Here is a 21,908-nt window from a genome sequence, read left to right on the forward strand (position 1 = left end):
AAATTTTAGGTCAATATTTTGGCAATAATTTCTTCCAGGTAATCCTGACTCTGCCCAGTCCATTGCCTCAGGAGGCAAAGGGTATTGGTCCTGTTAGTAGAAATCCTCAATGGAAGAAAGGGTTAAGATAATGCCCTCCATTGTAACTGCATTTTCTTAATTGGACCAGTCATTTCCCCTAGAGCCATGTTACCTAATAGTTTTAACATCCACTAAAGCTCCTTGCCTGAATCAATGATTTCATTAGGGATTGCAAGAAAAAGGGTGTTTTTCAAATGATATTTCCTTGACATTTATTAGCTGGCATGACTGTAAAGAAGAGCTTTTCCTCATTAGCTGGGGCTTTTTGGTTATCCTGAAACTGGAACTACTGGTTCCTACTGGAGGCAGAAAAACTGCTGAATCTTTTGGCTTTAGTTACCAGTTCTCAGAGTAAGAAGTTAGTGTAACAACTTTGTGGGATACCATAGTCCCCCCTTATCCATGGGGGATACATTCCAAGACCCTCAGTGGATGTCTGAAACTGTGGGTAATACCAAACCCTTTGTATATATTCTATGTTCTTCCTTCCACATACATTCCTATGATAAAGTTTAATTTATAAATTAGACACAGTAACAGACTAGCAATAACTTGTAACAAAATAGAACACTTATAACCATACTTTGTAATAAGTTTGGTGCATGTGGTCTCTCTCTCTCTCTGTCTCTAAATACCTCATTGTTCTGCACTCACGACCTTGTGATGATGTGAGCTGATCAAATGCCTGCGTGATGAGATGGAGGGAGGGGAGTCACGTGGCCGACATGACGCGGCTTTAGGCCACTACGGACCTGAGGATACGTGAGGAGGATCCTTTCCTTCTGGACCAAGGTTGAAGGCAGGTAACTGAAACTGCCGTAAGTGAAACAGTGGATAAGAGGGGGTTGCTTTAATAACAAAGTGCTTATCACTTTTTTTAAGTACCATTATGGCTGTTGGATTTTTATGTATTCGGTGTTACATATACGATTACAGCCTTTATTCTTGTTTGGTGCTCAAATTGGTGCAGCTTTGGCCAGTGGGAGCCCTTCAAATGGCTTCCAGCCTGACGCATCTCTAGTGTTTCCGCCTCTTTTCCCCTCTCAGGAGCAAGTTGATGTCCTGCATTTCCTTGACTCTTCCCATCCCAGTCCTGAAAGCTGCCGTTTCTGTGAGACTTCAGGTTCCTTTTCCGAATATTTAAAAGAGAACATGCAAGTTAAATAAACCACGTTCCTTGGCCAGACGCAGCCCACAGTCTGCTAGTTTGGCACCTCCATTTTTATATTTCTGTAGTTTAATGCCACAAAACACAGGCAGCTGAGCATCTCTGTGTTTTCTGCTGTTGCCCTTATTTTTTGATCACCCTTTTTTAACCATAATACACATCTGTACAGGAACCAACTGTCCATTAACTACTATGCTCACTCTAGCCTGTGTGTGTCCTAATTCATTACAGAACTCCAGGGAGCAATTTTCTAATCATCTAGGCTTGCCTTGTCAGCCCTGAGATCTGGTTTGCCCTTCCTGAGGACCAGTGGTAAGGAGCAGGGCCTTGGAAATTGGCTTTCTCATCCAATATTATTGAGAGTATAAATTTGTATGACTTTTCAGGAAGACAGCAAAGTGTATTACTCAGGACTCCTTCACTTACGAGTGGCAGCAACCCATATGAAAGTAGCTTAACAAAAAAGGGTATTTATTGACTCAATTAACTGGGATGATCTAAGGAGGGGTAGCTTCAGGCATAGCTGGATCTGGGGGCTTGGTGAGGTCATCAGGGCTCTGACTTTCTATTTCTTGACTCTGTTTCCCTGGGTGTGTTGGCTTTATTCTCATTAGACTCTATCTACATGGCAGGGAAGTTGACCTCTTACAGCCTCAAGCCTATATCTTTGCAGCTTCCAATCCAAAAAGAAGAGAAAGACCCTTTCTCACACAAAACCTTCATATTAAGTCTCAGGGTTAACTCTCTCTGGATCATATGCCCATCTCTAAACTGAACATATGGCCAGGGCAATAGAGTTCTCTGGCCACCTTGAATGACATGTTCAACCTTATAGAGGAGAGGTGTCTAGTGGTTGACAGCCCACAAGGACCACAGAGAGTTGGGAAGATGTGGTTCCCTAAAGGAAAAACAAATGCTGTTATTAGAAGGAGGGAAGAATTCAGAGCAGACAAGCACATCAGATGTCCATTACATTTGGCAAATAAAGTTCACAAAGACTTTAAAACAGACTACCCCTGCCATCCAAAAGAATAATTCCACTCCTAAGAATTCATGCCCTCCTCCAAAAAAAAGAAAAGATCATGGACAAGAGCCCATTTGTGCCCAAGGATGTTTCAAATCACAGTGCTGTTCATAAGAACAAAATATTTGAAGAACCTAAGTGTCCACCAAGAGGGGATTCGTTAAATGATTTAGTGCACGTCCATGTTACTGGGGTGCCGAGCAGCTGGTGAAAATGGTTATTTTCTTGTATTTCATGACAAAGAAACACCCTCCATGATACACTGTTCAGTGGAAAAGGCAGGTTACAAGACAACACACATATTATAATCTAATTTTTTAAATTGGGTATGGACCCATTAATAAACAAACATTGTGAAGAACCTTAATAGAGGCTATGTCTGGGTGATTATTTCAATTCATTCAATTTGCTTATCTATATTTTCTATGGTAAGCAAGTATTGCATTTCAATAAGAAATAATATTTTTGGAAAATAAATTAGGATAAATACACAAGGACACTCAAAGCCGCAATATAACAAATAAGGAAACAAGAACTGGGTTGATCTAGGACCACACCCACAAGGTCAAAGATGCTCAGACACAAGGACACCAGGCCCAGAGGTGCCTGTGGGGACATGGTGCACCTGCTCATCAACTTGGACTCTTGCAGTATTCCCTGTCATCTTTGCTATTCACAGTTGCGACACTCACCACGGGGTGGGGATGGGCAGGATGGCTGACCAGCACAGGCTGTTCCTGGCCCTTGGCTGAAGTCATCTTCATGTTTATCTCTGAGAGCCTTTTGCTTGCCTGCCCTGCCCATGAAGAGAGCTTCTCCCTGGTCAGCCCTGTCCCCATCCCAGCCCCTTCCTGTTCGGTCAAGAGCAGCTCAGGCTGGTCCCGTTGCTCTTAGGTTACTGAGCAGTCACCCAACCTGGTAGTTAAAACCAGAAGACCAGGAGGCAGGGTGGTGCCACAGTGACCTAGGAGCCTCCCCTTGGCCTCTCGCCTTGAAGCTCAGGTCCCAGCGCTGGCTCAGCAGATGCCAACCCACCTCTATTCCCTCTGCTTCCCTAGGGACTGGGATAAAGGCTTCCCCTTGCCACTCTCTTCCAGCTCCCAACCAAAGTTAGCCTTTGCACAGTGCCTGATGCTTGGTGCTCAGCTCCCAGCACTGGCTCAGTAGATGCCACCCCTCCTCTATTTCCCAGCTCTCCACTCCCAGACCTCTTGGCAGTCCCAGGATTCCTGATGCAATAGAAACATTCGCTGTGGCTCTTGTGAGCTGCTGTTGGCCTCACTGGCTTAGCACAGCTCAGAGCTGTGAGTCTGCAGGTCCCCTCTCCCGCGGGGGGCAGGTGCATTCCTAGTGGGGTGGGGCCTCCAAATTAGCTCCAGCCAGCCAGCTCTTTGGGCCATGACTCTGTGGGAGGGTGCAATCCTGCCCACACCCCTCAATTGTCTGGGGTCTCCATTCCTTCCCACCCTTCCACCCAGGACCCCACAGTTTCCCTGAGCCTCTCCAAGGCCCTCCAAGTATAGTGAGGGGCATTTGAGACCCTTCCTCAAAAGCGAGGCTACTGCCTCTCAGGCAGCGCGTGTGGCTGAGGGTCACATCAGGGCAGCAGACTCAGGCTCTGTGCAGCCCAGCTGGCTTCAGAGACGGAGTTTGATCCTATAAGGAGTTCCAGCCCTGCTCAGCAGCCCCTGTGCCCCCCGCGTGCTTCAGCCCCAGGTCCTGATGGGCTTCTACGAGGAACCTTGGCTGTCTTCCCAGGGGACCTTCCTTTTTCCTTGGGTTCTCACATCAGTGAATGGACTGAGGGTTAGTGTTCCAGAACATTTCCATAGGACCCAAGGCAGGGGAGCTCTGGGCTTTGTGCAGTCCTGATAAGGCAGGCCTGGGCCATGCCTCAGTGGCTTCCACCACAGTTTGGCCAGAAAAGGGAGAGCCCATCCCACAGGGCTTTGGGATTGTACTGACCCGCAGACATGGTTTGCCCAGGGAGTATTACTGGGTGGGAATGGAAGTGGGGTTTGAACAAGAAAGTAGGGTCCCAGGCTTCTGGCTAGCAGGGGTCAAACTAGCAGTGGTCAGATAAAATGGGGATTTAAAAAAACACCCAGAAGGGTTTTTGGAAGATTTAAATATGAATGTTCCTGGTGCAACACCAGGCACTCAGAAAACTTTCTGCTTTCTTCCCTTAACAGCTTTCTGCAATCGCTCTGGCTTGCATGGAAGCTAGGCAAGCTGACAGTTGCCAGAATGGTTGGGAGAAACCACTGTTTCCTCTTTGGGCCCAGAAACACTGCCACAGTTGGACAGATCACCCCAGAGACCACCCGGGAACACTGGAGCATGGAGACCCCTGGGCAGAATGGATGGTTGGGCAAATGGCTGCTGTGAAGGCCCCAGAAGCCTTGCCCCTTGCCTAGACTCACCAAGGGCACATCATGTCATTGCCAGTAAAAAGTCCTAGCACTGGGACCTCAAGACACCCTGCCTCACTGGACCAGGAGTTGTCCAGATGCGTCCGTCATCTATTTTTTCAAAGGAAGGGAAGGACTTTTTCTGTCATCATCACCCTCAGATTGAAACCGGTCTCAGAACCAGGAGGGTGTTTAGTCTCAGGCCCAGGCCCCACCCCAACACAGTTCAGTTAGAATCTTTGGGGGTGGGGCCAGCTTTGCCTATTTTCTTTAAATTCCCGGGTGCTTCTAATATGTAACCAGGTTTAAGAACTACTGCTCTAGTCCAGACCTCTTCATTGCACAGATAAAAACACACAGGGGGAAAAACAACCCCAGGAGAGTTCAAAGAACTGAAATATTTTAAGTGACAGATAGAATATACTGCAAAGTAGGTGCCCCAAAGAGGGAAGTTATTGTTTTTTCAGCATTTCTATTATTGCTGTAGACAGGCTGGCTATAGTCATGACAGTCACACGGACCCTCATGCTTGGAAGGACCCTGTGCTAGGTTTAATGCTTTGCTGTTGCTGTTTTGAAATATTTAACTTTTTGAACATGTGGTCTCATGTTTTCATTTCGCACGGGGTCCTGCAAGCTCTGTAGCCGGTCCTGGCCCTGGATCGCACAGCTCTTAAAAGCAGAGGGGATTATCGCCCCATTAAAGAAAGATGAGGGACATACTCAAGGGCCCAGAGGCCTGCTGGGTGTGCGGCTGGCCTGGCCCTCCACTGCCCGCGAAGGGCCCTTCTCCTGTGCACCCCATCAGGGGGATGAGGCTGTCCTTGCTTCTCTTGGGGCAAACAGTGTAAGAGCTTCAGCGCTCCCTCGTACTGGTTGTGTGAGGCCCTCTGAGCCTCAGTTTTCTCATCTGTAGAAGGGAGGAAATAATGCCTGCCTTTCAGAAATCACGTGAGGAGGGCCTTGAATAATGACTGTTGCTCTAGATGCTTGAAATACATGAGCTCCCTTCCCAATATTGGGAAGAGGGGGAAGCAACCTTCCCCAAAAGAAGGGGACCCAAGTGCTGCAGGTGCAGCCTTGTTAGCCACCCCAAGGTCCTTTTTTCTCTCTAGGAGACCCAAGTGCATGGAGTCCCCAGACTTGCGATTTTCTCACACAAACCAAGGACCTGCAGTCTCGGGAAAGGTTTCCTTCCGGGTGGGGCAGGTCGGCTGCACAGCCCTCAGTGAGGTTCGCTGCTACTGCCCTCTGGTGGTGGAATGTCTGTATCTGCACAAATTCCTAACAACTATAATTCAATTAAAAATGATTCGTTGTTACTCTGCTAGGCACTAGGGACACAAAGACAAATAAAACACGGTTCTTGCCCTCTAAGAACTCACAATTTATAAAGTGAGGCAATTCTTTAAAGAAATAGCTTGAATATAGTGCAATGTGATAAATTATCATGAAAGCAATGACTCCCAATTTCTGGTTCCAGAAAAAATGGAGCAGACATTTTTATTCCTATTTTTCCCTGCTAAGTAAAGCTAAAACCCCTGCATATTCTATGTAAACACACATGAGAAGACTGAGAGGCTGAGAGAAAAGTGAGACCAAGAGACGAGATGGCAGTGAATTCCCTGGGTTCCCTTTTTGCCTGTTAACATCTGCCTGTTAACATTTGCCTGTTAACATTTTGCCTGTTAATGCCTGTTGGAGAAGCTGGCAACCTAATACACCAATACGGATGCAGACAAGAAACAAAAAGCCACAGAAAAGTCTACTCTCTCTAATCAAAAAACCAGGAAAGGGGTAGATTAACAAGACAGAAAACTTGTAGACAATGTCACTCCAGTCCAGCCAAACTCCAAAAGAAGACTATGGTCCAGCCCCATCAACAAACGCTGAGAGGGAGCCTGCATTTCCACCCTCACTGGGCATAATGAGGTGGCCCTTCTCCTGCCAGACTGGTATCAGGGGGGGCCAAGTGGGGAGCTAAGACCTTTATCTGCACTCCCCTGGAAATGAGGCCGGCTCCTACGGTGCAGTGGAGGTCACTTGGGGAGCCTGTACCTCCACATTCACTGGATGGTGACAAGACGCCCTGCCCTCTCTGACCCTGCTGGGGTGATATCAGAGGGGACGCAGCAGTGAACAGGGCTTTCACCACAGCCCAGTGGTCATGCAGCTCCCCCACTGCACTGCCAGTGGAGATCATGGGGGTGGGGGGCAGGTGGGAGTGGCGTGACATTTTTCAAGTAATGAAGAAAGAAAGAACTATCAGCCTAGACTTCTATATCTAGTGAAAATATCCCCCAGGAATACAGGAAAAATTAAGACATACTCAGATGAAGGAAAATTAAGGGATTTACTGCTGGTGGACTTATCCTAAAAGAATGGCCAAGGGAAGTTTTGAAACCGAAAGGAAATGACCAAAAAGGAATCTTTGAATATCAGGTAGGAAGAAAGAACAATGGAAAGAGTAAAAAATATGGGTAAATGCACTAAGCTTTCCTTCTCTTCTTAAGTTTTCAAAACTATGTTTGATGGTTAGGCAAAAAGTATACTTGTCCAATGTGGTTATTGTAAAGGAAATATTTAAAGCAATTATAAGTAGTGGGAGGTACAAGGACTTAAAGGGAGAATATTTCTATATTTTTCTACACTATACCTCACCAGTAGACTGTGATTAAGTCCTATGTATATAACGTAATACTTAGACAAGACACTAAAAAAATCTATACAATAGCAATACACTGATTCACTACTAAAAATACAAATGATAAATCAAAATAGATTTTTTTTGAGAGGGCATCTCTCATATTTATTGATCAAATGGTTGTTAACAACAATAAAATTCTGTATAGGGGACTCAATGCACAATCATTAATCAACCCCAAGCCAAATTCTCAACAGTCTCCAATCTTCTGAAGCATAACGAACAAGTTCTTACATGGTGAACAAGTTCTTACATAGTGAATAAGTTCTTACATGGTGAACAGTGCAAGGGCAGTCATATCACAGAAACTTTCAGTTTATCAAAATAGATTTTTACAAAAATGTTCGATAAAACCATAGGGAAAAGAGAAAAACAAACAGAACCCAAAAAATAAAATGTCAGATTTAAGCCCTAATTAATAATGAATAATTACTTTAAATGATGAGAGTCTAATAGCCCTGTAACTATTAAAGAGGTGACATTTGTAATTAATAAACTCCCAAAAAGGAAATCCCAGGTCTACATGGTTTTTCTGGAGAACTCTACCAAATGTTGATAGAGGAATTAACACCAGTTCTACTCAATCTCTTCCAAAAGTTGAGAGAAAGACATGCTTCTCAAATCATTTTGTAATATTTAATTGTGGTTAAAAAATGCATAATATAAAATTTATCCTCCTAATAATTTTTAAATGTACATTGCAGTCAAATTAATTATATTAACATTGCTGCATAACAACTTCTCAACTCATTTTATGAAGCCAGTATTACATGATACCAAAAACAAAGATAATATAAGAAAAGAAAACTATAGACCAGTATCCTGTACGAATATAGATGCAAAAATCTTTACAAGGTATTAGCAAGGAGAATTCATACACATATACAGAGAATTATATACTATGACCAAGTAGGACTTATTCCTGCTATGCAAGGCTGATTCAATATTCAAAAATCAACCAAAGTAATCCACCATATAAACAAACAGAAATCACATGATCATCTCAATAGATGCAGAAGCATTTGACAAAATTCAACACCCATTTATGATAAAAACTCTCAGAAAACTAGGAATAAAGGGGAAATTTCTCAGCTTGGCAGAGAACATCTAAAATATGGGTAACAACATACCTAATGATGAGATTGAATGCTTTCCTAAGATCAGAAACAAAACGGGTATGTCTGCTTTCACCACTCTTATTTTAAGCCAGTTCAATATGAGGGTAAAATAGGAAATAAAAGGCTGTATACAGATTGAAAAGGAACATGTAAAACTGCCCCTATTTGCAGATAACATGATGGGCTACCTAGAAAATCCGAAGGAATCTTTAAGAAAAATAAAAAATAAAAAAACTCCCAAACTTTTCAAGAACTACTATGTAAATTTAGCAGGGTTGCAGGACACAAGATGAACATGCAAAAATTGATTGTATTCCATGCTAACAACAAACACATGAAAACTGAAGTCAAAAACATAATACTATATGCAATTGTTAAAAAAAGGAATTATTTTAGATACAAACCTAACAAAACGTGTACAAGTCTTGTATATTGAAAACTCCCACATGATGACAAAAAAAATAAAAAATCTAAATAAATGAAGAGACATACAATGTTCATGTACATATTGAAAGACCCATGGTAAAGATGCCAATTCTCCCCAAATTCATTTATTATATAGCTACAGTAATCAAGACTGTGTGGTATTGGCAGAGGCACAGACATATATATCAAAGGAACAGAATAAAGAACTCCAAATAAGTCATATATATATTCCCAATTTTATATTTTCTAGTTCAAGTTTTTTAATAATAAAATGTAGATAACATAAAATTCATCATTTTAACCACTTTAATTGTACGGTTCAGTGACATTCATGTTGTGCAACCATCACCACTATCCATCCCTAGAACATCTCCATCCATCTTTACCATCTTGAAAAGTTGAAACTCTATACCCATTAAATAATTTCCCCTTCTCTCCTCCCCAGGCTGGTGGTAACCACTATTCTACTTTCTGTCTCTATGAATTTGCCTATCCTAGGTATTTACAAATTATATAGTTATTGTCCTTTTGTAACTGACTTATTTTACTCAGCACAATGCCCTCAAGGTCTGATTTTTTATAAAGGTGCCAAACCAATTCAATTTCTAATTAGTATGACCTCTCCCTGGCACGCATCCTCAAAGCCCCCACCCTTTTCACCTCTTGTTCTTGCCTAGCAACACCTAATCTTAATGTGACTACGCTGCTAGTTATTCTCCCATATCCATCCTCCCCTTTTCTTTTCAGCAATAGAACCCTATGGTTGTCATAGGGCCCATGGTCTTCCAGAATAAAGGGGGAAGCCCACCCACCTCATCCACCCAGGCTATTGCACAATTACAATCATCTCCCTTGGCCATCTCGGTTTCTATACCATCAGATTTTTTACTCACTTGTTGACCATTTCCCAAGCACACAGAAACATTGCGATGCCTCCTATCTTTAAAGAAGAGAAAAAATAGAACACCTTTCCTAAACTCCTCATCTCTCCTGGCTTCCACCCCATTTCTCTGCTCTCCTTTCTAAAAAATCTGTCCGCCAGCAAGAGGTAGCGCGGCAGGTGTCATGGTCAGTGGGTGTGCATCAAACTTGCAGAATGGGGAAGAGTGGTTTGAAAGGAACTACCAGATGCGGGAATGGGCACTTTTTTGAGAAATGTTGCATTGGCAACTCCTGCTGGCAAAGACGGTGGTATTGTATGAAAAGATTGACACTGATGGGACTCTCTTGTCCCCTCCTGGCATGAGCAGGGAGCTCTATCCTTTCACTGAATCTCTAAATAAAAGCCTGTACCTTGCTCTCCTAAAAAAAAAAAAAAGATTGACACTGATGAGCGAAGTGGCAAGTGACTCAGAAGAGTGAAATTCTGAATGTGAAGCAGCTTTAGGAATACTTAGGCAATTAATTTTGCTTCAAAATTCTCTTTTCCTTATATGTTGTAAGGGTGATCAATGATTTTTAAAAATTATGTCCACATAAATCTAAAAGAGCTTTTTCAAATATAAACCAAAAAATTTGGAGTGATTAGAAAACATTGAGTTACTGTCATTGGCTGAATTTTTTTCATGTGATGTAAAATAATGTCTTATAGTCCATAAATGACAAAAACCTAGTTAAATGTTTACCTTCTCCATGAAACTTCCACAGAGCACTGCCTAGGACACAGTGAGCACTCAAGCCAGCTCTCGCTGTGACACCCTCCAGGGTGGGGACTGCTCATCTCGTACCTAACTGGACAGTCCAGTGCCTTAGCTTTTTCTCTAGTAAGATTTTTTTAAAATTAAAAACAGATGTATAAATCTCCACTCTCTAATCATAATTTTGTATTTGGCCCCTAATTTGGGATCATTTTAATCAGCAGTGATGTGGAAGATTTCCCATTATTTATGTCACACTGTATAAATGAACATTTAGCAAGCTGCTGATTTGATCTGTGATCTCTTTATAATAGACAGTATTTTACTTTTGTCGCTGCAAAAAGGTCCTGGGCTGGTAAGTTTTCACTTAAATGACTTAGGCAGTACGGCAAGGAGGTTTTCTTTTATTTATTTATATTTTAACATAGACTTTGAAGGTCTTTGGGCCACAGCCCCACCCACTTCCATTTCCTATGCCCAGTGTCCTTAACCTGCCTGGTGCCTAAGGGAATCCAAGTTTTCCACGCGTGATAAAATGCTCCCCTTTCCCCATCTGGTGAGCGGGGGGCATATCTGGCCAACCCAACTCACTGTAATGATTTCTTTTTGGATGATCTTCTTTTGACAATATTAAACCTTTGGCTCAGTGTTGAACTGTCTATTGTGACAGGTGCCTTGTTGCTTTTTTATTCTGGGACAAATATTAAGGCTTATTCTTCCTTTATATCCACTAACAATAGGCAGATGGGCAATAACTTTTCATTAACAAAGTAAACGGGCAGAAGGCAGGAAGGGAAAGGGGAACATATATATATATATAAATAGCCTTTAAGGTAGATAGTTGATCTGGGAAGGAGAAGAAATGGAGATAAAGTAGCTGTATCCCAGGCATTGCTTTAAACAAAGACTTAATCATTCACCTTTAAACTACTCTTAAAAGTGCTCCGAGTCTCTCCTTATAAAGCTGGCTTTTCAGTCTAGGTTGCAAACACTGCCTTGGAAACCTGCTTTTGGAATCTGAATTTGATTCCATTTGTGAACTGCTAAGTATGAAATTACAGGGGAGATTCTTAGTTTCTCTGAGCCTCAGTTTCCTCTTTTTGTAAAAGAGTGAGTTTAATAATTCTTAGGAAGTTAGCTTTAAGAATAAGGGAGCAAACCACTCTCTCAGGGCCTTTGCACTTGCTGTTCCTTCTTCCTGGCTCTCTTCCCCAAGATGTCCACAGGGCTCAGAGTCCCTGATGTCCGAGTGTCTTTATTGAAATGTCACCTGACTATCCTATTTGAACCTGCATAACCCTACCTATTCCTTATCCCCTTTTTCTGCTTAATTCTTCTCCATAGCCCTGAATACCGCTTAACATGTATTTTAACTTGTTTTTTGTTCGGCTCCCTCCGCTGGAACATAAACTCCCTGAGGGGAAGTATAGTTATCTATTTGTTCCCATTACTGATTATTTGTAGAATGAATAATAAATGACACAACAGGTGTGGACGTTGTTAGCAAGTGCTGAATCCATTAAGACCAACAAAAATTTATTGCTCTGAAATCACAGTGGGTGGATCAGGGAATGTTAAGTTTTAGTCATGGACAATCTGCGAAGTATCAGTGGTGGTCTTTCTTGAAACAATCGACTCACAAAAATCTATGGATATTGAAGGAGATTTAAAGTTGACCAGTCCTACCTAGAGAGTTTAAATTCTTCTCTGCTGTTAGGACCAATAATAGGAACTGCTTCCATCTAGAATCACAACCTTCTTTACAGCTGAGGAGTCTTGATTTGCAACAAGAGGATTATTTTATTCATTAAAGATAGTTTCCCCCTTACTATAAAAACTGAGATATAGAAGTACAGAATTGTAGAACAGCTAGATAATGCAGAAAGCACACAAGAATTTAACAATCACCATAATCTCACCACCCAGAGACAATCAGACATTCTTCAGTTCACAGTATTTGCTTAACACTTTAAAAATATTCAAACAAACAGAAAATTTGGGTATCTCAGTGCATGTGCCGTTTTGCAGCCTTTTTTAAAACTAACATTCCTTATAAAACATAATTTTAAAAAGCTACACGATGTTCTCCTCGAGGACGTACAATTCTTTATTGAATCATTGCCGTTCCAACGTTTCCAATTTTTCTCAAGTTAAACGCCATGATGTACATACGTCTTTTAATTGGATCTGATTCCCTTCTTCGGAAAAACTCCTCTAAAAGTTACTGAAACAAAGGAAATAAACTTAATTTTTAATAATTTTTTAAATTACAGAAAGTTAGAAGTTTTCACCAGCGGATTATACTACATAGAAGGCCTAGGGAGGCTTCAAACCAGTTTGATTCACACCATCCCAAATTCTCTAGGGTACTAAGTTTTCAAAGTTTTGGTAAACATCTCCCAAAAGCCCGCACTCACGCCTGCGCACAATCGCCCCCACTAATGACACGCCCCCGAAGCACCGCTACCTCTTTAAATTTTAAAACCAAGGCCCAAGCCAATGAATGTTAAGTTTCTTCCGAAACACCCCGCCCCGTCCACAGCCACGCCCCTCGCCGATCAAGCAGAAGTTTTCGACACGGCTCTTCCAATCAGCGCCAAGAATGGGAACCGCTTACGTACCTTACGTAAGAAAGCGACCAATAAGAGCTGACCCTGCGAGCTGGCTCCGCCAATGGCAGCAGTTTCTGGAGAGCGCGGGAGCTTTTCCACAGGGCCAGAGAGAAAAGCCTTGAATGGCGCTGGTTCCCTGAAGTAAGGGCCGGGAGACAGCTGCGCGTGGCCGGTCCAAGACGTCAGGGCGGCGGCGCGGCCGACATGGCCTGCTGTCACAACGTAATGCTGCTGCTGGACACCGCGGGCGGTGCCGCTGGCCACAGCCGGGTCCGGCGGGCCGCCCTGCGCCTCCTCACCTACCTGAGCTGCCGATTTGGCCTGGTCAGGGTCCGCTGGGCCTTCAAGTTCTTTGACTCCCTGGGGGCGCGGAGCCGCCCGTCCCGCGTGTCTGACTTCCGCGAGCTGGGGGCCCGCTCCTGGGAGGACTTTGAGGAGGAGCTGGAGGCCAGGCTCGGGGACGGCGCCCCTGGCGCCCACCTGCCGGGCCCGGCGCCCAGGGCCAGCCACACGCACGGCGCCCTGATGGAGACGCTGCTGGACTACCAGTGGGACCGGCCCGAGATCACGTCGCCCGCGAAGCCGATCCTGCGCAGCAGCGGGAGGAGGCTGCTGGACGCGGAGAGCGAGGCCAAGGAGGCCGAGACTGCGCTCGGGGGCTTTGCGAACGCCGTCTTCCTCCTGGCCCCCTGTCCGCACTCGCAGAGGGAGCTGCTGCAGTTCGTGTCTGGGTGCGAGGCCCAGGCCCAGTGCCTGCCGCCTACCCACAAGCAGGTCATGGAGAAGCTGCTGCCCAAGAGAGTCCAGGAAGTCATGATCGCCCGGAAGATCATCTTGTACTGGGTGGATACCGCCGAGTGGTCTCAGGTAAGTCTGTGGTAAACTCAGACTCAGTGCACAATGCTCTCCTGGTTAGCCAGACCCTGCAGCGTCTGCAGAGCAGCCGGTAGACCCAGAATGAGTCCAGGGTGACCAGCATGTGTCCCTTCAGATGGGAGTCCCGTGGTCACAAGCAGAGACACCCTTCACCACAAAATAGGTAGGTGCTTGGTACCTAATAAGCCAGAGTTTAAGGTCCTTTACAGTTTGGACCCTACAGCCTTCGCAGACTCTATTTCGCCTACGCACGACCCACATTCCAGCATACTGAAGCATGGTCTAGTTGGCCAGCACGTCCTGACTGCCCCTTGGTCTTACCGTCACCCGGAATGCCAGTGCTGGCTACGATGACATCTAGACCTCGCTCATTCTATAAGGCCTTGCCCGGATGGCAAGGACTCAGTCTCAACTTCCGAATTTCTGTACGCTTCTGTGGCACCCACCCTTTCCCCATTCTCCTCCAGCTGTGCACATGTCTCACCTTCCATCTAGTCTAAAAATACCTCAAAGGCAGGCACACACATCTCTGAATCCCCTCCAGGTGTGTACTGGAGATTGTAGGTGTTCGGTAAATATTTGTTGACTAAAGGAATAAATTCTTATGGACGTAAGAGTCCTAAATGGCTAATTTGGGTTTTTGTTGAGGCAGTGAGGCCCCTGCTCCAGTTAAGTGTGTTAAGATAAATTATTATATATTTGCCTTCACCATTTTCCTCCTGTCAGTCCATGTAGTCAACAAATATTCATTGAGAAGCTGCTACACTGTTTCAGCCCCTGGGGACATGGTGGTCAGCCAGAGTGAAAATACATGAAACAGACAAGATGAAAAGATGAAACAGAGAAGCATGTAAGTGATAGGATTTCAAATAGTGCTCCAAAGAAAAGAAGGGGCTGGGATGGGGCAGAGGAGGTAGAAGGGGATGGCTACTGTATAGAGGGTGGTAGGGGAGGCCTTTGGAGCAGAAAATTCAGTGGTGAAGGAGGAGGAATGTAAAAGATGGGAAAGAACATTCCAGGCAGACTTGAGCTGGAGATGAGCTTTATTGCAGAAACAAAAGGGCAAGGAATACTGAGACCTAGTAGGAGAGGGAGTCAAAGTAGGGCCAACGTAGTAGGTGTGGGTTTTGTTCTAATTGATGGGAAGGTGGCTTAACCAGTTGAAAGATGTGATCCCACTTACTGGCAACACCTGTCATTAGAAGTGGATTACATTGCAAGATTACAAATGGAAAATGAATGGATACTTAAACCATAACGATGCAGTATGTAAACATTTCCGACGTGTCTTCACATACAAAGCCCAGAAAGGTACAGCAAATGCAAAATAAGGCAGCAGTGGCTTGTCAAAGAAAAGGAAAGGGTGGAGTGTTTAAGGAAATGGCGAACATTTGGTGGGGAAAATGGGATCCTAGGACTTAACATTTAAGGCAGTGAATCAAGTGTTGGACACAGTGTATGACACAAAACTGCTTGATTTAGGATTATTGATATCAAATCACATCAAAGGCTTTATTCTGGAATTGTATTTAATAGTCAAATACTGGCTAGAAGGCAGTCTCATTTAGGCACAAGGGGCTTCGAGATTCTTCTTTCTTTTCTTTTCGAAATAGCATTGAAGTAAGTAGGTTGACAGGGTTTTTTTAAAGATCCCCTCCAGTTCTGCTATTCTGCCATCTGAGGGGACGGGTCTTCTCTGAGGATTCCATTCTCACATCTGCTCTGCCGTTTCCCCTAAGGAAATGCCTGGCAAACGATTTTAACCTTTTCTGATTTTTTTTTTCCTGGTGAGAATCTATCTTTTCCTTCTCAAAAGCCTCTGCTCAGCCACCCTGTGGAGGCAAAATGGAGTCTTAGGTTCTGTCGTTGGTGAGCTGTCACTACAGGGGTAGAGAGAAGGGAAGAGGAGAGAATCCATATTGCTCACGGTCCGGGAAGCAGACTTGGGAGAAACAGAACCTGGACTCAGACTGGGGCAGGAGGGCTCCAAGGACACAGAATCTTGCAAAGATACAGGATAGAAGGCAACATAGGAGACCACCTCCCATACATTTTTTACTTTATGCCCCTGGTTTACTCAACACATATTTATTACATACCTGCCAGTTGTGCTGGGGATGCCATTAGTGAACTGGAAAGGTGTGGTCCCTTCTCTCTTGGAGTTTATAGTCAGGTGGACATTTAGAAATCCTCAGATTTGAAACTACCACTAGAATTTTTCTCTTGCACCCTATGACACAGATTTTTAAAATGATAAAATGTAACCACACTCTATATACCATTTATGATTTAAAAAAAATCATGTACATATATTACTTTTCACTCAAAAGTTAATGTCCTTTTCAACTCTTTATTAAAGTTTTCTAATTCATTTGATAAACCTTTTTTTTTTCCCCCTGGCTGGTCCTCTGGCTGAAATAATTTCAACAAATTTTTTGTTTCTCTTTGGCAGAAAATCCTAATCAGAATCTGTGGTATCTGAACTAGCTTACCATTCTCCCCCATAGCAGTGAACACAGGCATGAACACATGGGCGGTAACAGCAAATACTAATTAATTGATTAATCCATTACAGCATTTTCCAAACTGGTATGTATAATCGAAACAAAAGCTTCATATTGTTTATCTTCACTATTGCTATTTTCTACTGTGCGCTGATACTGATACTCATTGCTGTTGTTTTTTCTTTAATACTGATCATAAACCATTCACTTGTTCCATCAAAGGGTTACCACCCTCATTTTAAAAGCACTGTCCAAGATAGTTCTGGGTTCTTGAACTAGTCTATTAGTGCCTTGCTGTGACCTTGGGCACTCTTAGGCCTCTCTTTAAACTTGAATATAATGGAAAGTTTAGAGATGATCTAGAAGACCTCACATTCACAAAGCAATTTGTGGCCTACAGTTGTAAACTCATCTTGTGGAGCAGGCCAGCCAGCATGATAGTCGTCTTCTAGGACAGGTGCCCCTCCTTCGTGTTCCATAGTACCTGAAGATTGTCATGTTGCATTGTGATGCTGAACTAAATCTTTCATGCTATTGCTGTTATGTTTACCCTACCCCTGACTTTAAGATTCTGGAAGACAGGGATTCTGTCTTTCTAGTTCATGACTCATAAAGGTTGCTCAATAAGTTTGTTGAAAGAAGGTTGGCATGAGTCAGCTATGTGTGAAGGAGTGAGGAGTGGCCTTTGCAGAGAAAGCAGGGTTTAAGCTGGATACTTAAGTATAATTAGTATGCAGTCGGTGAAGAAAGAAGGGGAGGCCCAGGAACCAGAAAACAGGGAAGCATAATAAAATGCGGCCTGTTCAGGAAACAGCAAATGGTGAGGGGTGCCTGGAAGAGAGATGGGTGAGGGAGAAATTAGGTTTTGGAAAGGTTGTTTAGGGTTGGTTGTGAACTTCATGGTGGAGGCAGTGGGAAACCCTTGGAAGTTTTCAGACAATTAGCATGATCAGATATGTGATTTGGAAAAATACTCCTTAGAGCAATTTAGAGGAAAGATTAGAATCAGTGCAGACTTTATAGGCTACAGTGAGTCCAGGCAAGGATGACGAGGGCTTTAGTGAAAGCAGTGAAGACAGAATTAAGGAGGCACGTTTGGTCTCCACACAGTCTTGTGGGGGAGGGTGAGTCAGCAACCATCCAGGGGACGTATCCCATCTCCCTCCCCTGATACCTGGCCATTGCTACGTCATGTTGCATAGGACAGAATTATTTTTAATAATGTGTCATGGCTTTATATTCCTACGGACTGAACATTTTAGGATTTATCCCCAGTGGTTTGTATCACTTCTGTTCCTTGACAGAAAATAGAATTGAAGTGCTCTTTTTCACTAAATGGACACCTTCTTGAAGGCATATTGTGGACTAACTATGTTACTGGGCTATAAAGTAACAGGATGCTGACCATTATTTGTGTTTGGTTCAATAAATTTATTGTGTGATTTGATCCTTTAATATAGGTATCAACTATACTTTCTCCTGGTTTTCCTTAGCTTTATACATGAGTGCTAATTTACAGTAACCTGAAGTTCTTTACTTTTTATTTTAGCTGTGGGAATCCCCAGACCACCTGGGGTACTGGACGGTATGTGAACTGCTCCACCAGATAGGAGGCACCATCTTGCCGTCCGAAACTCTCAGCCAGGATTGCACTAAAGCGGGGAAAACACTGCTTCGTAGTGAAAAAAAGCTGTCAAGTGAACCTCACCTCTCTTCGTGGATTTCAACTCTGCCTGCTGATGCAACTTTAAACTGTTTGCTTTATAATTCTCCTGAGTATGAAGCCTCATTTCCGCGGATGGAAGGAACATTATTTCTCCCTGTTGAAGGTAAGCAAATAATATTTTGGGGAGTGTTTTGGTCTCAGCTACATTCATTTCTTCAGGGCAGGCCCATGTGTTTAACTTCTTTAGAATTTAGAATTTCCAGCAGCCTAGGCACTCAATTAATGCTTGGAATTAAAAGATGTCTCAGCAAAGTCTGTGGCGCCCCAGGACAGGACTGAACTCTGGTATGGAACAGACGCAGGCCCATGTATAAAAAGAACAAGTGAGTGATTTTAAGGTTTTCCAAGGGTTTGCAAAGAAGGGTAATATCCTTCAGGTGCCCAAGCAAATAGGTGGTAATGTTATGGGGTGGTAGATTGTGGAATTCCTTGGCTCTTGTCTTCTCAAAGGATTGAATTCAGTCCAGAGACCCAACAGAAAGTTAAAGCTGCAAAGGGTGTTAATGTGAAAGGGAAGTGTGCCTCTGAGCGGCGATCCTGATGGATCCCGCTGGGTTTTACATTGTGTCTTTTTATGGGGATTTACTTGGTTTCCCCCCTCCCATTTTGCCACCTTTACATCATCCTTTGAATCCATCTTGTTTCTTCCCCTTCAGCCTCTTTGTGCAAGTTTGTATTCATCATTTTTCCCATGAGCGTCTAAGCCAAACCCACAATATAAATGACATAGTAATGATATTATGATGGCCTCAGGGTCATTAGTGACAAGGTCTTCCTTAAGTGCATGTGCTCTAACATCAGGATGGTCTCAGGGACCCATATCTTTTGCTTATCAGTTTGTCTGAACCGCAGAAGGGGCTGGTCTAAGGGACACAGAGCAGTGTCAGGGCGGAGACTGGGTGATCTGCTGTCCCCCTTTCTCTCCTTCCGCTCACGTCTATCTAACTGCTTACTGGAACAGTAAGATTGCATTGCCCCACCGAAGAGATCAGTAGATTGAAAACCACAGAGAAACACTTGACTGATTAAGAGGGAAAATAACAAATTAAGCAACAGAAGCTGAAAATGGTGCTTATTACCAGGAAGAGCCAGCATGTTGGGATCTTCATAAATTTGCTTTACCATATGATACCCTATATGGGAATCTAATTTCTGAATCATATAGTCACCCAGAACTAATACCATATAGAGGTGTATACATAGAACTATTACATATTATGTTCAGTTTAAGGACATTTCAAGAGCAGTTGTGTTTAAGCAGTTTCATCAGTTGTAGTCTTTAGAAATTAACTTCATAAGATAGGATGCACTGCATTTTATGGGTTTAAGAAGCAGTGTTTCTTTCTGTAAGCAGTGTTGTTTGAATACTTGTTTCAAAGGCATAGTTACTGAGAGGTTCTGACATCATGTTGTGCCCTCATCATTCTGTTCATATGCAGCTTTTCCCACAGAAATAAATGAACGTGGCTACAATAGCCTCTGGGCAGTAGAATGAGGGTGAAAGTGTGAATTAAGTGATAATACAAGTACCTTAACTGACAACCCAATTCTTTTTTTACTATTAAATCTATTTTTTGTAACTATTATATTAGAATTTTAACATTCTTTTTTTTTTCTAACAGGCAAAGAAACTCAAGAAACATGGACAGTTACCCTAGAACCCTTGGCTATGCACCAGAGACATTTTCAGAAACCCGTCAGAATTTTTCTAAAAGGCACAGTGACCCCATGGCATCTTCCAATGAGCAGCACTTTGGGCACTGATAGCTGGATGCTACAAATTCCAGATGAGAACCGATCAACTCAGAGGGTGTTATTTCAGCAGCTGGTAAACAGGCTGATGGCTGAGGAGTTACATCTGGTAGGTGTCTGCCACACGCTGAGCTGTTCTTGTCTATTACCACATTGGCAAAATGCAATAAGTACGTGTATGAAGTGCCAAGCATTACCCTACAAAATACAAGTCTCCATGGAACAGATGAGGTTTTTGCAAATAATACTGTCTGCATTATAGTATCATGACAGTGCTCATTAGTGAAGAAACAGTTTATTAAATTGCATATGCCTCGAATCCAGTTAAATCATATTCACTTAAGAAAAAAAGCAGTGAGCCAAATGGAATGATTATATTAAGGTGGTGAAGTGATGGGTGGCTTTTTGTTATTTTTTAATTCTTCTGTTACATGTTTATTACTTTTAGATAATAAGTACATCTCATTTTTAAAAAGCCCTATACTGTAAAACTAGATAATGTCTAGTAGTTACACAAACTTAGAAATGCCTTCTGAGAAGGAATACATACCAACCCAGATCTGATTTAGAGATCCTAGTTATTTTTAAACCACTAGAAAATTCCTTACCTCATTTTGTCTTTGGCCTTTGTAACCTCAGAAGACATCTCTCTTCTGGATCCCATAATGAAACAGCCTCGAAGAAAGCTGGCTCACCACCTGAACAGATGTACTAAGTTCGGTGCTCTGATGGAAAGAGCACTAGGTGGGGAGTCCGGTGGTCAGGTTGGGTTTCGGCTCTGCTGCCCACTCTGTGGTCTGCGTGAATCCCTGAAGTGGTAGTGTTGCCTTGTGCTTAAGAGTATAGGTTTAGAACTCATCTACACCTGGTCTCTGCCTCTTACTACTAACTAGGTGACCTTAAACAGGTTAACTTATTCCTCAAGTTCAATTCCTCCTCTGTAAAATGGGGATTCTGATCATTTCCATTTCAGAGTGGTTGTGAGGATTTGGTAAGTTATAGTAAGCACATAATAAGTGCTCAGCAAATATTCCTGGTAACCTTAGGTTTTTCTTATTATAAGTTGAGGGATTACGGTTATATGATCAGTAAATTCAATTCTGGCACTAAAGCCATCCAGCCTGTCTTTTCCACAGTTTTCTCTTTCATGTCATTCATCATTGGGGGAGACCATCATTCTGGCTTTTACTAAGCTGCATTCTTCTTTAGGCATGTGTTGATGTTCTCAATTAATTAGAACTTCACATGCAGGTTGCCAGTGTGGACCCTGGTGAAGGCTGGCCCCCCATCACTGGGGTGATTTCCCCCCTCTCTGCCAACGCCACAGTTCTCACTGTGTTCCGCACTGAGGAGGCTGAATTTCAAAGAGATTTTCTCCAAACAGCTGTGACAGGGAGCCCCCAGGACACGGCTTCCCTTGTTTCCGATGTTATGGATGATTTATTGAATCAGATTCACAGTCCACTTGAAGATCCTGCTGCCTCTGGTAAGCATCTGATCCAGTCACTAACACACTCTAGGGCAGCCATTTACAGTCTTTCCAGCATCAGAGCTTTTTTGTCACTGCTCTAAGTAGAATCCCAGTATCTATTATAAAACAGATAAAAGCAAGCTTCAATACTTCAGGCAATTTAAATCATCATTATTCATAGAAATGCTGAAGCACTTCTGAGGAAGCCAAATCTGGCTCTGTGAAACTGATTTGAAATTGAAGATATAAATGAAGCCTGGTTTGTAATATATTTAATAAAGACTGCATATAAAACCGTTGTGATTCTGTCTGCCTTCTGATTCATTGCATTGTTACTAATATGATACAAACCTTATTTATGTTAGGTAGATATAGTCAATTTGATCATTCTTCCATTTG

General features: G+C 43.1%; 1 protein-coding gene and 1 long non-coding RNA gene across 2 annotated transcripts in view; one reads left to right on the forward strand and one right to left on the reverse strand.

The window, feature by feature from the left end:
* Nucleotides 1–12,064: 12,064 nt before the first annotated feature.
* LOC130681448 (uncharacterized) lies at nt 12,065–13,318 on the reverse strand. Its single transcript, XR_008994607.1, has 2 exons — nt 13,208–13,318; nt 12,065–12,811 (listed from the first exon to the last, which is right to left on the reverse strand). It is a non-coding gene; the product is annotated as an uncharacterized LOC130681448 (long non-coding RNA).
* The window catches only part of TICRR (TOPBP1 interacting checkpoint and replication regulator), a 34,797-nt gene continuing 26,130 nt past the window's right edge, over nt 13,242–21,908 (forward strand). Inside the window, exons 1-4 of the mRNA XM_036931857.2 lie at nt 13,242–14,047; nt 18,110–18,389; nt 19,909–20,147; nt 21,290–21,524. Of these exons, the coding sequence (XP_036787752.2) occupies nt 13,385–14,047; nt 18,110–18,389; nt 19,909–20,147; nt 21,290–21,524 (1,417 nt within the window). The 5' untranslated portion in view covers nt 13,242–13,384. The remainder of the gene's footprint in view (nt 14,048–18,109; nt 18,390–19,908; nt 20,148–21,289; nt 21,525–21,908) is intronic.

The sequence above is a fragment of the Manis pentadactyla genome, chromosome 18 (assembly GCF_030020395.1).
Source record: "Manis pentadactyla isolate mManPen7 chromosome 18, mManPen7.hap1, whole genome shotgun sequence".
In the NCBI taxonomy this organism is placed as follows: Eukaryota; Metazoa; Chordata; class Mammalia; order Pholidota; family Manidae; genus Manis; species Manis pentadactyla.